At 31.1% G+C, this 16,151-nt stretch overlaps 1 protein-coding gene across 3 annotated transcripts in view; it reads right to left on the reverse strand.

Moving 5' to 3' along the window:
• Nucleotides 1-16,151, reverse strand: part of DPYD (dihydropyrimidine dehydrogenase) — a 701,368-nt gene that overhangs the window by 525,834 nt on the left and 159,383 nt on the right. For all 3 annotated transcript variants that reach the window (XM_039869542.1, XM_039869543.1, XM_039869544.1), the window contains one exon: nucleotides 2,252-2,413. In XM_039869542.1, the coding sequence (XP_039725476.1) occupies nucleotides 2,252-2,413 (162 nt within the window). The remainder of the gene's footprint in view (nucleotides 1-2,251; nucleotides 2,414-16,151) is intronic.

The raw sequence follows: 16,151 nt of genomic DNA on the forward strand, positions 1-16,151 counted from the left end.
GAGAGAGTCAGAATCACCTTGTAGCCTGTTTGTCCCAAAGGCACACAAAAATGTCTGAAGCAAGATCACTACAGATGTGGGGATTGCAAAGATTGAATAATAATGACAACAGGACAAAAAAAAAGAAAGAAAAGCTGGTCTCCTGATTCTACAGCAGGCTGTTCTTTGTGTGATTTCTTTCTTCCTACTACAGTCCATTCAAATCATACACCCTTGTTCAAATGGAAAAATATAAGGTACGGATTTAATCAATAATGGCAGACTACAGAGTTGATATTTTAAAAATCACTTACAAGTTATAGGAAAAACAACTTTGAAAAATATCATACTATTTTAGTCTGCTCTCCTAACCTTTACTTAATTTGGTTAAAAAGTAGATTTGTATTTCTTTAAAGGTCAAAAATCAGTCATTGTTTTATCAAACAACCAAAACAAAATTATTTGCATCAGGTTCTGCTTTGACTTATGTACTAATATCAATAGTTAATAGTTTAAAAGAATGCTAGTATTTCGCACATTATATTTTTTTCCACTGGCAGTAAATTAACATGTTGTTTGTATTTTGTTTATCTTCACAACAACTTTGACAGCTGGGTCAATTTAAGCGAACCACCCTTTGACTTAGAGAATACAGAACTTTCTAAAATAACTTGCCCTAAGAAGCCAACTTAAAATAAAATGAATGGAAAACTTTTCTACATAGTTTCACAGGGAGGTTTTTATTTATGATTTGATAGATACATTTAAAGCCAGAGTTATACAAAATAAAATTGGAATAAAATAAAAAATACATTCCTATTACAAACTCTATGACTCATTTAAAATGCATTTAATGCCATCCTAATCTATGCTATATATTAAACAAACAGACTTTGCTTTGAGAAGGGGTGGTAGGAACCACATTAAAACTAAGTGAGAGTTCTCAGAGGAATGGTGTTTCTCTCTCTTTTTCTGTTTCTCTCATCTGGGTCACTGACAAACTAACAATATTATATTAATTCATTTTGTTTTGAAATGCAGTGTTAGTTCTTATACATATTATGTGACTTTTCACTTACTACATCCTTGCCAACTTGCCCTGGGTCAATGAAGAGACAAAGGGTCCCTGAAGAAAGATGTAGAAGAATTCAAGTGAATCTTCTCCATCAACTAAGGATTTTCTCAGGTTATAAAGATTATACTTTGCACTGGTCAGGTAAGCCTAATACAATTTTGAATTTGGTAAGAAAAGAAATTAAATCCAAGAATTTATTGCAACAACTCACAACCTCAAATTGTTTCCATTTTCTCATTCCCAGGAGCCCTTCCTTAGAATTAACCTGTCAGTAAGCAGGAAGGGAATAACCCTGATTTATTACTAAGAGCAAAGCGAGACTTAAGCTTGAGGGATATAATGGAAAGGGCCTTAAAAGGAAAGAATATGTTGTATTTAAGTTGACAAAACAAGATAGGGAAGTCATTAACTAAAAATCTAGTGTGAACTGGCATTTAATTTGGCCTTCTAGCCAAGTGGACCCCAAAGATTACAAAATCTTACTGTAACCTCCATACAAACTGACCATTTAAATGGTACATGAGGCTTGACCTGGTAGTTGAATCCATACAGAAGACCCCAGAGAGTATAAGATGTGCCAGAGAATCAAAGTTATTTACAAAGGATTCACAAAAGAGAAAGCCATGACCCAAACTTATGAGCTAAATAGTGAAAACAAACGCTTTCATTTTATTTCATTATATTCTTGTATCCAAATAGCACATCTACTTCTAAAAGTTTACAAAATCCAATGTCAAAGAATATTACTGAGTTTCAGGTTTCTGAAAGTTTTCTACCCTTTATTACTCAAAAAATATTACAAAATAATATTGATGTATTATTTTAAGCCATAAAGATTAAAGAGAGTTTCAAGGAAAAGAACCAGTTTAGCAAGATAGCCGTTTCGTAATGGGGTCCCCTTGAAACACTCCAATGTAAAGTTAATAAATAAATTATATTTTTAGGTCCTTTAATTTATGTAACTTTCAGTAAAAGTATTTTAATATCCTTCTGGGATTGTAATTAGTTCGATATACGATTTTACAGGATTTCATATTTGTAGCCAAATTGTTGAATAAAAATACCATTTATGGCACAAAACACACTTCAGCTGTGCATCACACTAAAAATATTGGATATCAACAAAGGACTAAGGATTATATTTACTTTAACATTTATATACTTTAAGACAGGAAAAACTGTGTACATCCTACATACCTCCGCAGCAAACTGTTGCAGTCCACCAATATTAATTGGTCCCTCTTCAGTGGCATATAAATTGCATCCACCTACACAAAGATCAGAGGTTGGACATACCATTCCACAGCTCAAACCAAGTGGGTTGTCTGAAAAAATCATCTTAGCAGCTCCATAATAGTTCTGCAAAAATAAAATAAAATTTATTATGTAACAATCTACCTTAAACATTCAAATTACAACTTAATTTTTTTCTATTATGTAATTGGGTTGAAGATCAAGACATATATAATATGCAGAGCTTACAATACTGTTTACCATCAGAACCATCAGGTAATAACTAGCACAGTATATGACATTCAATATATGATATATTAATAAATGAATAATTAGAGTATTTTAGAAAATCGAAATTAAAAATATATTCTGTAAATAGTTTTTGTTCACTAGGCATCAGACTATAACTTGCCATGAGGTCTTCTTTACATTTTTTGTTGATTCTTTTTTTTTAAATTAAATTTATTGGTGTGATATTGGTTAATAAAATTATACAGGTTTCAGGTGAACAATTCTATAATATATAATTTGTATATTACAATGTGTGTTCACTATCCAAAGTCATTTTTTTTTCTGCCACCATATATTTGACCTTTTCCCTTTTCTACCTTCCCCTCTGTCATTTTTAAGAAAGGTGACTTAGGTAGATTGCTTAACCAAACTTAAAACTTAAAAAAAAAAAAGGTTATACTTAGGTTATCCTCCATTTAAATAAATTAAAAGCAGCTAAGGCCCTCTTTCCTTTTATTTCATCTGGCTTGTCCAGGAATACTATCTATTATGAACTCTGTGTTAGCATCCATCAATAATATCCTACTAACTAAAGATGCAAATGAAACTCATTTTACAGGCACTCTGGGGGACCAGCCCTTGACAAGTTCATCTCTCATAACTCCCTTCTGTATATTTGACAATTACAGGTTAATTTAGAATCCCACTCATTTTATCAATAATTTTTGGAATCCAATTTGTCCAAAACTATATATTTATATCATTATTTACAAAATAAAGAATTAATAATAAGTTGAAAGTTTGGGGAGCATTTACTCCTCTAATCAAAAATAAGAATTGGACCTGACCAGTATTTCTCAAAACTGTCAAGTAAATCAAAAATAAGGATAATTTTTAGAAACTATAACAGTCCAGAGGACCCTAAGGAGACATGACGACCAAACGTAATTATTATTCTGGACAGATTCTTGGATCAGAAAAAAAAAGAAGTAAGTAAAAACTAAAGAAGTTTGAAGAAATTATAATATTAGTTAACAATAATATATATAATCTTTCATTAATTGTAACAAATGTGCTGCTATACTAATGTCAAATGTTAATAATTTGGAAAACTGTTCAGGTATATATGGGAATTCTATTTCACAATTTTTCTGTAAATATAAAACTACTCTAAAAATGCATTCCTAAAAAGATGGTAGAATGTACTTAACAGTATGAAATGAATACACCTATTTTCCCTTTAGCTTTGTTTAAAATACTTTTGAAGGTCTTTGAAAACACACACATTGTTTCCATGACTAAACTCAATCATAAATATAAATTCTAGAGGCTACAGAATGCTGATGATGACAAACAACAGCAATAACTTTTACTATTTATTGACTCTTTAGCATATTCCCAGCACTTTGCCAGGACTTTATTTATTCTTTATCACCAATCAACTTATATAAGATGCTCAACACTCAATCAAAAATTTCTAGGCACAAGAAGAGACAGAATTAAATGCCTCATAACCAGAGAAAAAAAATAAATGAAGCAGGTGATACAAAAACTGAAATTAGGAAAAAAAGACTAATCTTGATGAAAATTCAGGCAAAGAAAAGGCAAACAAAATAGATAAAACAATTAAAAATATAACCAGAATACTGTAATCTACTTACGAAAAACAAACTGACATTCCATAACTGAATAAAAATTTTAAAATAGATTTGAATGCATGGTTTTAACAGCATTCATGGTGGTTTAACTGCATTTGTCTAATTTGGCATCTCTCCTTAGCAACCAATAAGCATGTCTAACACGTAAGAAAGGTTCTTCAATACATCGGAGGAATATAATATGAAGTTAAATTTATAAATAAGATAACTGAACTAGAAAGGGTAAATAATTTGCCAAAGGATCATACAGCAGGTAAGTGGCAGAGCTGGAATAGCAAAACGTATTTCTGACCTCTTAGGAACCAAGATTTACACTAATACTGTCATACTGTTCATTACTTAATAGGTTATACAGTCTAGTTACCGTATTATTATTCAGCTACATTATGTATCTTGATGTAAAACACATGCAAACAGCTCTTTTTAATATAAATAGGAAGGCATGTAGCTAGTCTATTAGATTAATTATGCTTTATATATCATTAGTTGATTTTGGCTTGTAGAGTTCCTTTAGTTTTGATCTTTCCATCAGTACAACAAAAAGTTATTATAATGTAAAAGTATTTTTCTCTTAATTTAAGAGATTAAGTTCTGCTCATTCCCCCAAATTTAGTCATATTTCCAGTGGCTTTGTTCTATCTTCATTAATGTCACACATAGGGGCCAAAAATAAAACACTGAACTATCAAAATAGAATTTCCAAAAGTTAACATTGGACTCCCTTACACATTCAGAAGGAGAATGTGTCAAACATTATACTTAACTCAATAAATAAGAAATCATTTATATAGTAAAACTGACTCAAAGGGCATTTGTGGCTGATGTGGCTTAAATGGTAAATTCTACAGAATATTTAAATAACAGTTTATACAAATTCTTCACAAATATATCTATAACTTTTGGAGTTATTGCCTCTGCCAAACAGAAATAATTTGTATCTCTACTATATACGAATTTAGAAGGTATAAAATTGCAGTCTGAACTTTTAATTTATATTAAATAGCAAAGTCAACCAGTGGTTCTTTTCCCTAGAAAATTAAATACTTAAGTGTCACCTTATATTTATTTTTAAATGCTTTAGTATGATAACAGTAAATGATACAAACTTATGTCCATGGCCTCAGTTTCTGTTTTTGGATAATTTTACCTAATAATAGTCATGATAAATAATTACTAACTTAAAATTATTTGGTCTATTCCTAAGCAAACATCTTTAGTTTGTGCTTATGCCCATTGATCTCCCCACACAGTAATAGCAACCAAGTGGTTTAATCACTGCTGGAAAAAAATCTCACATTCATTGCGGATATTCTTTCCTCTTCTTATTTGAAATCTCAGGAACATTTGACATGATCGATTAACAAATATTTATTGACTAACTCACTGACTCGAAAATCCAGTGCAAAATGAGAAGTGTCCTTGTAATATAAAAACACTATCATGGAAAAAAAATATCAATTGCAGATCACTTTTAAGGATATTAAGGGGGGGAAACACATAAAGAATATAATCTAATTAAACACTGAAGGATCTTTCCACAAGAGTACTGATTGTTCTATGAAGCCATATTGAGTTTCAAGATTACACATAAAATGATGATACATGTTTTTTAAAAGTGCAGAAAATAAAACATTTAAAATTACACTATGGCTCATGACTTGCTATAGCTATTAAATGACTACAGCCTGATCTATCATAGCATATCGCTAACAATAAAACTGTCTAGTAATTCTTTAAAACTCTCACAACCCCAAGTGTTATCTTTACACCCAAATAAAATTAGAGGAGGCTATGAAATTTTTTAAAATTAATAAGAATTACTGAATGTTTATAAATAAAAACCACCATAGAAATTTAAAAAAAAAAAAGGGCAAATATACGCTCTCTGACATCAAGATGTGGTTTAGAATCAGCTTTAAATGGGTGGCAGTCAAAATGAGAGAGAATGACATATGAGTCATTCTGGACTAACATGAGTAAATATTCAAGGAAGTTCAGAAGATGTCTTGGCGTAATGACTTGGCAATTTTGCTACAGTAGTTCATTTATTCACTTAAGAAATAATGATTAGAGGGTATATTTGAAAAAAGTGCTTGCAACTAAGTATGAGGAAACTTGGCTACCGATCTAAGGGTTTAGTATTTAACTGATGTTTTTTAATAGAAAAGTGCCAGTATTAAGGGACTAACTGGGAGGATAATGTGGAGATTCTCAGAAAGGGGCTGGAAAGAGGAAATGTGAAGAGGCATGATGATACCTAAAAAAAGGAAAGAATTGGCATATATCACAGAATACAGAAACGTGGTTTTAAAAATAGTCTAAGCAATGATTCGGAAGTCACATTTGCAAGCCATCTCACAAATAACTTTGAAGAAATGGTAAAGAACTCCACTGAGTAGGGATCTGCATACTCAGAATCAAACACATTCAGAAACCTATCAGTAAGGGAACACCTTCTCAAGTTTTCCCATTGAGAAAATCAAGATCAATATCAATCTTTTCTCTCATAGTAAGTGGGAAGATTTCTTGAGTCCTCCTTCTAAACAAAAGGTTTTAACTCCTATTCTGTGAGCTCTTATGCTTTTTTAAAAGTCAAGGCTATAAAATTTAAATTTAGAAGGGTACTTTAAAGACACCCCAGCAGTCTTTCTAGGAAATATAGAACCAGTTCAAATGGTTTCTTCATGTTATTCAATCAGTCACAAGCATTTAGACTTCTATTGTATGAAGAAAAATAGATAGGGCTATGTTAGGAGAGATAAAATAAACATATGATCTTCTGTGCATAGATTTATTTTATGTATAAAGCATGAGGACTTTTACCCCTTCTTTGAACAAAATCTAAAAGACAAAAATGATGTTTGATATGTTTGTTGTTTTTATATAAACACAAAAGAATAGAAATTAAATATTCTCCAATCCATTAACTTACCCATATTTTGCAGGTATTGAATATTCTGTTACTCAATGGGGTTAATAAAACATGTTCTAAGGTACAACATGTGCTATTTATGTAAGTTAATTTTAAAATAACTAACTTTTGTTCTTTGCTTTTTATTTTAAAGTGATAGCTTGAAACTACATTAATATCATTCCTCTACAATTTAAAGGTTTTTAAAGTTATTATCAAGAAACCTGAAAAACTCACAAACTAACTAACCTCTCATATGGTATAACTAATTTCACAAACAGTCCTATCATATTCAGGCCTTCGTATCACTGCAACATTATCAATACAGCTGGTGGATTTATTTTAAAGTGTTCTTCCTTCTTCCAATAACAGTTTTCACAGATGGAAGCAGCCTTCCAAGATAAACTTCAATCTGTTGCATGTAAAAAATACTTGGGCGAAACTTCAGTGAGTTTGCATGTGTGAGAAGGATGAACTAACATTACTTGTGCTTCTGGATTGAACTCTCTAATGATGAGTGTATTGATGTACATTAATTGAATAGAAAATGTCCATAGTAACACATATAGAAAATATAGACAAGGAACACTCTGTCAGACTGTCACCATCCCTCAATAAACAGCCTATAAATCTTGATACTTTTGGAAAATTAAAGTGAGGATAAATCATGAATAGAACACAAAAAATTCCTGCCCTCATAGTACTCACATTCTTGTAGGGACAAATGGAGATAGAAGAATAGGTGTAGCTAGTTTTATTCTGAAAATCCTCTCTTCATATTTCAGATTTACTAAATTTTAGATAAATTATGTCATTAGACTTTTAGAACTATGAATTTACGTTAATGTTACTTATACTTAATGTATAAGGAAATAATCATTCTTGTAGAAAATAAAATTCCATGTGATCTTGAGTCACTAATGTAAAAAAACACATGTACACACACTCATAAACACACACAAACACACCTGTGCACGCATGGGCTTCAGGGCCATATACTCCTGGATTTGAATCCTGCTTATACCATATGATTGGAAGAATATGTAATATCTCTTAGCTTCTAGTTCATCACTTGGGAGATGCAGATGAAAATTCCTTCTTAATTAGTCATGTTTACATAAGTATTTTTTATAAAAACTTGACACAGATAAGATGCCTAGTATATTATGTAGCATAGAATAGTTTTGATAAATTTAAGTCCCCACACCATCCTCCTAGGCTTTTTCCTCTGAAAAGATTTTCTTAAAATGTTAATTCTAAGAGTTTAAGACTTTAATGTTTATTAAGGAAAACTATGTTAAAAAGTAGAATAAGAAAGATCAATAAAGAAGCAAAAAGTATAGAAAGAAAAACCATCATTAATCTAGGCTGCCTTGTCCCCAGAGGCTCAGTGGGACAAAGGCTGCAGCTGCAGCAGTAACTGCAGAGGTTCCTCTTAAAGGGCCCGTGTCTATGAGCAGACTTTCTCGGTGCCAGACTCAGTTGCTCTGAACACCAGAGCTCAGTCAGCTGCTCCAGGGGCACCAGGGACTTACACGGGGACACTGAGTTGTTGTAGTGAGGGCCGGAGGCCACCCTCTCCTGGGCAGAAGTGCCGGCAGCATCCATTGTTCCTCTGTTGAGTCCTCCCCTCTCCCAGTGTGCTGACTCAGCGCTGCCATAGCTGAGATGTCATCAAACTAGATAACACAGATCGCTCAGCACAGAGTAGTCCCTGAAACTTCACCTCCCCAAAATTGTGGCCCCACCCAAGCCATATCCAGTTGTGTCCTTGACAAGTCTTGTGCCCCTTGCTGAGCCAAATCCAAGACACACTGGTGACAGCTAATGATGGTTTCTGGTTTGGCCTCTTGAGGCAACTGTAAGCACACCATCTGTGGATTGCTTGCTGAATCTTAACAGGTGATCCTGGAGGGGCACAGAACAGGGCTAAACCTGGCCTGCAGCTGAACCCCTCTCAGGACCGTACCTCTGGACACCTACCACACAAAGCCACGCTAATAAGACTGGGAGACTTAGGAGCTTTGCTTAGTGCATAGAAACACACAGAAAGGCGGCCAAAATGGGAAGAAAAAGAAGCAGAAACCATATGAGAGAACAGAACACAGATCCAGGAATAATAGAGTCAAGCAATCTAACAGATGCAGAGTTCAAAACACTGGTCATAAAGATGCTCAATGAACTTAGGGTAAGTGTAGATGAATTCAGTGAGAACTTTAACAAAGATAAAAAATTTTTAAAAATGGAAGTGAAAATTATAAAAGGGAACCAGTCGAAATGAAGAATACATTATCTGAGATAAAAAGTATATTAGAGAGAATCAACAGAGTGGATAAAGAAGAGGATCGAACCACTAACATAGAGGATGAGGAAGTCAAGGACATCTAATCAGAACGGCAAGAACAAAGTAACCAAGAATATAATAATAATATAAGGACCTATGGGACAAAATTAAGGGTAACAACATTCGTGTTGTAGGGTTACCTGAAGAGGGAGAACAAGTTGGAAATATATTAGAAGAAATAATGATGGAAAACTTCCCTAACGTAGTGAAGGAAATAAACATACAACATCACAAAGTTCAGAGTCCCCAAAAAAATGAACCCAAAAAGGCCCATCATAATTAAAGACGCATCATAATTAAAATATCAAAGGTTAAATACAAAGAGAGAATCTTAAAAGCAGCAAAAGTAGTTACCTACAAGGGAGCATCCATAAGACTAGCAGCTGACTTCTCAAAAGAAACTTTGCAGGACAGAGGGCTTGGCACAAAATATTCAGTGATGAAAATCCGGGATCTGTAACCAGGAAATCTTTATCTAGAAAAACTATCATTTAAGGTCAAAGGACAGATAAAGAGCTTCCCAGGCAAAAATAAGGTAAAGGAATTCATCACCACCAAGCCAGTATTACAGGAAATGTTGGAGGGACCTCTTTAAGAAGAAAAAACATGTATCAAAAACAAGAATAAAGAATGGTAATAACTACCTATCTATCAACAAGTACCTCAAATGGAAAAGAATCAAGTGTTCAAACCAAAAAATAGGGAGGCTGAATGGATAAGAAAACAAGACCCCCATATATGCTACCTATAAGAGACTCACTTCAGATTAAGAAACATACAGACTAAAAGGAAAGGGATGGAAAAGATATTGCCTTGATGGACCTAGAGGGTATTGTGCTGAATGAAGTAAGTCAGATAGAGAAAGACAAATACCACATGATTTCATGTACATGTGAAATCTAAAGAACAAAATAAACAACTACAACAAAAATGGAAACAAACTCATAGATGCAGAGAATATTTTGAAGGCTACTAGATGGGAGGGGGGCATTTTGCGGGGGATGGTGCAAAAAGGCAAAGGGATTAAGAAGTACAAATGGATAGTTATAAAATAGTTATGGAGACATATAAAGTGTAGCATAAGGGAAATAGTAAACAATATTGTAAAAAATATGTAAGGGGGAAGAGAGGTACTAGATTTAGTGGGGTGACCACTTCATGAGTTATAGAGACCTCTAATCACTATGTTGTACAACTGAAACTAATATATTGTATGCCAACTATAATTGAAAAAAAAAACTCAATGAATTGTACATTATAAGTATGAGCAACTAATTGTCTATTATATTTCAATTTAGGGGAGAAAAAAGACATAGGGTGGCTGAATAGAAAAGAAAACAAGGCCCATACACATGCTGTCTACAAGAGACCCACTTCAGATCAAAAGATATACACACAGACTGAAAGTAAAAGGTTAGAAAAAGATATTTTATACAAACAGAAATGAAAAAGAATTTGGGATAGCAATACTTATATCAGACAAAATAGACTTTAAAACAAAGGCTATAACAAGAGACAGAGAAGGACATTTCATAATGATAAAGGGATCAATCCAACAAGAGGATATAACTCATACAAATTTACACCAAAAAAACCCCAAACAATCCAATTAAAGATGGGCGGAGATTAAAAAAAAATGAAAAAGAAGATAACAGTGTTTTCATGTGCACAAATATTCATTAACTATCATTTTATTAATTATTATGTGAGAGGCTTTTGGTAAACACCAGATATGCATGAAGAATCAGTATCGTTGTCTGTAAATTGTTCTAGATAAAATTTTTTTTTCAACTGTACCAAAACCCATCCTTTTCATACCTTATATCATTGTTCAAACAATGATTCCTTTACAAGGCTTTACCAATGTTTTGGCCATTTTCCAACTAGAAGCAAAATGCTGGAATGTTTTCTTTATACAAGATCCTTTTGATTATCATATTTGTTAATATACATTTATGATAGTTGTATATTTTTCTGACACATATCTTTTATAAATTTTTTTTATCTTCCTGAGGTTTGAGATCATGTCGAATCATATTTCTTGCCTGTAAGCAGCTGGTAGAATATAATACTAGAAACTCACTTGATTAACATTTATCTTTTAATATCAATAATAAACATTTCTATAAAATTCAAAAAGAATAAAGTGGTGACAGTTTTTAAATAACCAATTTGAAGTAAATAATGTGAAAATCTGTTGCGAACATTAAAAAGCCCATATTATCCAGAGAAAATAGTAAAATGTGCAATATATTTTGTAAGAAATTTATTGGGTTATTAAAAGTCAGAGATACACACTAAAATGCAAGATTATTTTGTTTAGGATATAGTAGAGTTTGTATATAATAGTATACCATAATTTACGATATAATTTTCTTCAAGGAGATAGGATGCCTTTCTACATCTAAACTTCTATTCAAATATAAAAAAAATATGTTAGAGTTAATGATCATTAAAGCTACGGCAAAAAAAAAGCAAGAGTAGAAAATTACAAGTATCAGATATAAATATTACATAACTTAGAAGCAAATGAAAATATTAATTTCTGAAATTATTGAAGGTGAAGTAAAATTAATATTGATAGACTCCCCATGATACACTACATAAAAAACACTAAAAGATTTTTTTTCTAATTTTATATCATAAAGTTTATATTTCATTGAGGTTCTATTTCCTTACAACCCAACTAAAGTATATATCTTGTTAAAGGCAACCAGAATTATGGATTAAATATAATTCTTTTTACTTGAACAGATAGAAATACACATACTATATACTAAAGAGGTATTTGGTTTCTAGGAGTTTAAAGTAGAAATTTAGTGTCTGGATGTACTATTGCACTCACATATCTCCCTCTTCTGAAAGATGTTATAGTGGAAACAAAGCTATATCACACATGTTACTGGCAACTTAGCAAATAACTGAAAATTATTCCATATCTGATTTAGTTTAAAATATACTGGATACTAATATTTGGCAGCACAGAGGAAAACTTTTGATGCTTTTGTCATTTCTTTGATACTGTTGTCATTTCTTTATTTTTTAAAAAATTCATTTATTATTTAAAGAGCAAAAATCTTCAAGTCAAATGGTTAGCCAAGTTTTAAAAATAAATTTATGTTCTCAATAACTAATGTAAAAGCGAAATTATAAACTGAAGGTGAGAAAGAGCTCAAATAATCTCACCCTAAATAATCTTAACCAAAACAAAATTTGAAACAAACTCAGTGACTGTTGTTGAACGTCATACATATAAGATAATTACTCAATAAAGACAGAATTTTATTATTTATGCTATTAGAGCTAAACTGTAATTTAACACTCCTATTTTCTTCTATTCAAATAAAATAAAGTCAGACTATTTTGTGAGGGTTTGCTCTTCACTGACAAGAATGAGAGATTTCTTAATTGACAGGGTGTTGTGGTGTCTACCACAGTATATTATTATATTATGGCTGATAACCACCTGTCAGCCACTATTTGTACAGTAGAGGGAATTAGATTTATCAGAAAAGTCTCCATTCCATGTACACTAATTTAAACCCATTACTAGTTTCAAAATTATAATTAGTTTTGATTATAATAATTTACTTAAAATTCTTCAATTTATCAAAGTAGTTTTCAAAAACTAAAGTGCAATTTCTTCAAGAGGAAGTCTATCATGTTATACATTTTATCCATCATTGAAGATGTTAACAGTACTTACAAAACTGTCACAATAGCAACTGTGTTGCTTATTTAGCACTTCATATTTTAATAATGACTCACAATATACATACTTTATTCATATAGATGGTGGAGTGTGACATAGACAAAAGCACACTGGGCAAGAATTCAGGAATATTCATTTAAATTATCAAGTGGTTGTGTGACCTGGGATAAAACACTTAGCTTTGCTGGGTTTCAAATTTATTTTTTATACAATGAAATAGCTTGTTAGATTAAATTTCATTTTTCTAGATTCTGTCACATTAACTTTTACTTATTAATATTAAAATATTATAACAGAATTTTATGTATTTATACAGATTTTGTCTTGATTATATTAAAGGAAAATGTGATTTCAGTTTAATTTACATATACATATATAAACTACATATCATTGTTGTTTTAAAAAGTTTAAAAATATTTTAAAACATATTTTAAAATATTTACAAAAATTAAAAATTAAAAAAATATTTACAAAGGCATATGTTTAAATGTGCCCATACATACACACAACCACAAAGTGGTACTGTTTCATATAAAACTGACTTAAGCTATACAGTGAAAATTTTGCTTAGTTATGCTGACATGGCTTTCAAGTTTTATATTGCCTGCATTTAATAATGGATTAACTAACGAGACTGAATTATAGAAGGTTTTTCAGAACTAAATGTTCATCTTTTGAAGCAAATAGGAAGACAAGCAGTTACCATTACACATTGTTTTGATTGATTAAAAGTAAAAATGTAACCTTTTAAAGGCCCAAAGGCATATATTACAAACAGAAATGAGAGAGATTTTGCATAAGCATTAATGGTTTACTAGACAATGTAACATCCACATCTTTTTCAGCACAACACATTAAAGATGGAACATTTTGAAAATAACATTCCAGTCTTTTGTCTTTAACACTAGTAAATTTAGTATCTTACAATTTACCAGATTTGACACCAGGAAATTATATATTAAAGCTAAAGGTTGAATTCTGGAATATCCAGTAAATGTTATATCAACTGATAAATGAATGAAGCAAGATGAGCATACATTTGCATTATTAATTTTAAATTAATATTTTATTATAGCCTGAACACAGTGTTCAATAATTATTTTGTAGAGCTTTTTTCAATTTATAAAACTAGTTTTACATGTAGAAAAAAGTTAAGATACTCTAAAATAGCAGGAGAATGGCCTTACTCAATGATAAAGAGTATTATACAGCAGAATAATAAAAACACTGGTCCTGTAATACATGGACAGATTGCTAGGACAAATAGAGGGTTTGGAAATAGATCTAAATAAATATGAAATTAAATATACAATAAATGTGGCATTTCAAAATAGTGGGAAAATATATTATTCAACTAACAGATTTAGAACTCTTAGTCATTTAGGAAAAAAATTATTCTCTCACTCTACATCAAAAGAAAATCTTAGACTAAGGCCTGCCACATGTTACTCTGTAACCTTTCAGCTTTATTTTATATTATTTTATTTTACTAGTAAATGTTAATTCATTATTTTTATTAAAAATATACATGTTCATAGTAGAAGTAAAATAATATGAAGATTTATAAGTAAAATGTTAATAACTTCTCTTTCCTAAACTTCAATCAAGGAGACTAAAGTTTAAATTGTACCCTTTTATGCCATGCTTAGCTTATATACACATTGCTTAGCTTATATACACATTGCAATTTTTTTCTAAAATCAGTGTCATGCTATTTATCTTAACAAGTAACTTACTTTTTTTCACTTAATAGGGATACATTTTTAGATCAATAAAAATAATAATGCATTTTTAAAGAATAAGCCTCATAATATTCCATATATGTAGTAAAACATATTTAGCAATTTTCTTAATGATAGGCACTATAGTTGTCTCAAGTTTTTTGTTATTTATGCCATCAGATGGTGGTATTTTAATTTCTCTAGGAAGAACAAATAATAAAGCATTGCTGGCACAACAGTGTATATATTTGTAACATTCAAATATATTTCCGCTATATACTTCTTGTCATTTCCGTGTAATACTTCTTGTTTTCTTCTTACTGCATAGCATAGGAGTTATTGCACTTTTCAATTTCAACAATCATATGAGAGAAAACTGGTGTCCCATTCCTTGATTTATTTTCTGAATAATATGGAAATAGGACATCTCTAATATGATCACTAATCATTTGTATTATCTCATCTAAAGTGTTTATAACCTTTGCCCATGTGTATATTGAGTTGGGTTATTATTCTCATTTAAATTTTCAGGAAATCTTTGATTAACAGAGCAGTTGGAACTTAGCCTAAAACATGCATGGCAAAAATTTTTCACTTGGTTTTAAGTTTGGTTTGTTTTATTTGAAAATGTATATAAGAAAATTTGCTCTCATAGAGTTCTAAAAGTAAAGTCAAAATTATACTAGAACCACTTTTCAAAGAACCCATCATTTTCCACTGAATTAAAATGTCCTCTTGATTATATGTTTCCATATTTACTTGGTTCTGTTTACAGACTTTCATCTGTTCCAGAAATGTGTATTCCTATTCCAACACCATATTGATTAGAGCAGCTTTATAGTGAGTTTTAATATCTGATGTGGCAAATCTTTCGTCTTATTTTTCAAAAGTTTCTTTCTCCCATATAACTTGTCGATTACCATTCCAGTATTCACCAATAAAAAAATCTGTGTTTCAATCAATCTAGATTACCCATTACATCTTAAATATTTATTGTAATTTTTGCATGTAATAAGAAATAGTTATGGGCTATAACTCTTCTAATTTTAAAAGTTAAAATTACAGGCAAAATACTTTTTTAAAAAAGACATCATGAATACATCCATAAGCTGTCATGTCTAGAGAATGAAAATGATGAGGCAGTAAGCCAGGGAAATAAATGGAATCATCTTAAAGTCATTTGCCAAACCAGGTGAACATGGGCTTCTATTTTCAAGTCCTTTGAGAAAGCAAATTTAAATCCCTTAAATAAACATGTATTCATCTTAGTCTTCACAGAAGTTCTAC

This window comes from Pteropus medius, unplaced genomic scaffold (genome assembly GCF_902729225.1).
Source record: "Pteropus medius unplaced genomic scaffold, Ma_sr-lr_union100, whole genome shotgun sequence".
Classification (NCBI taxonomy): Eukaryota; Metazoa; Chordata; class Mammalia; order Chiroptera; family Pteropodidae; genus Pteropus; species Pteropus medius.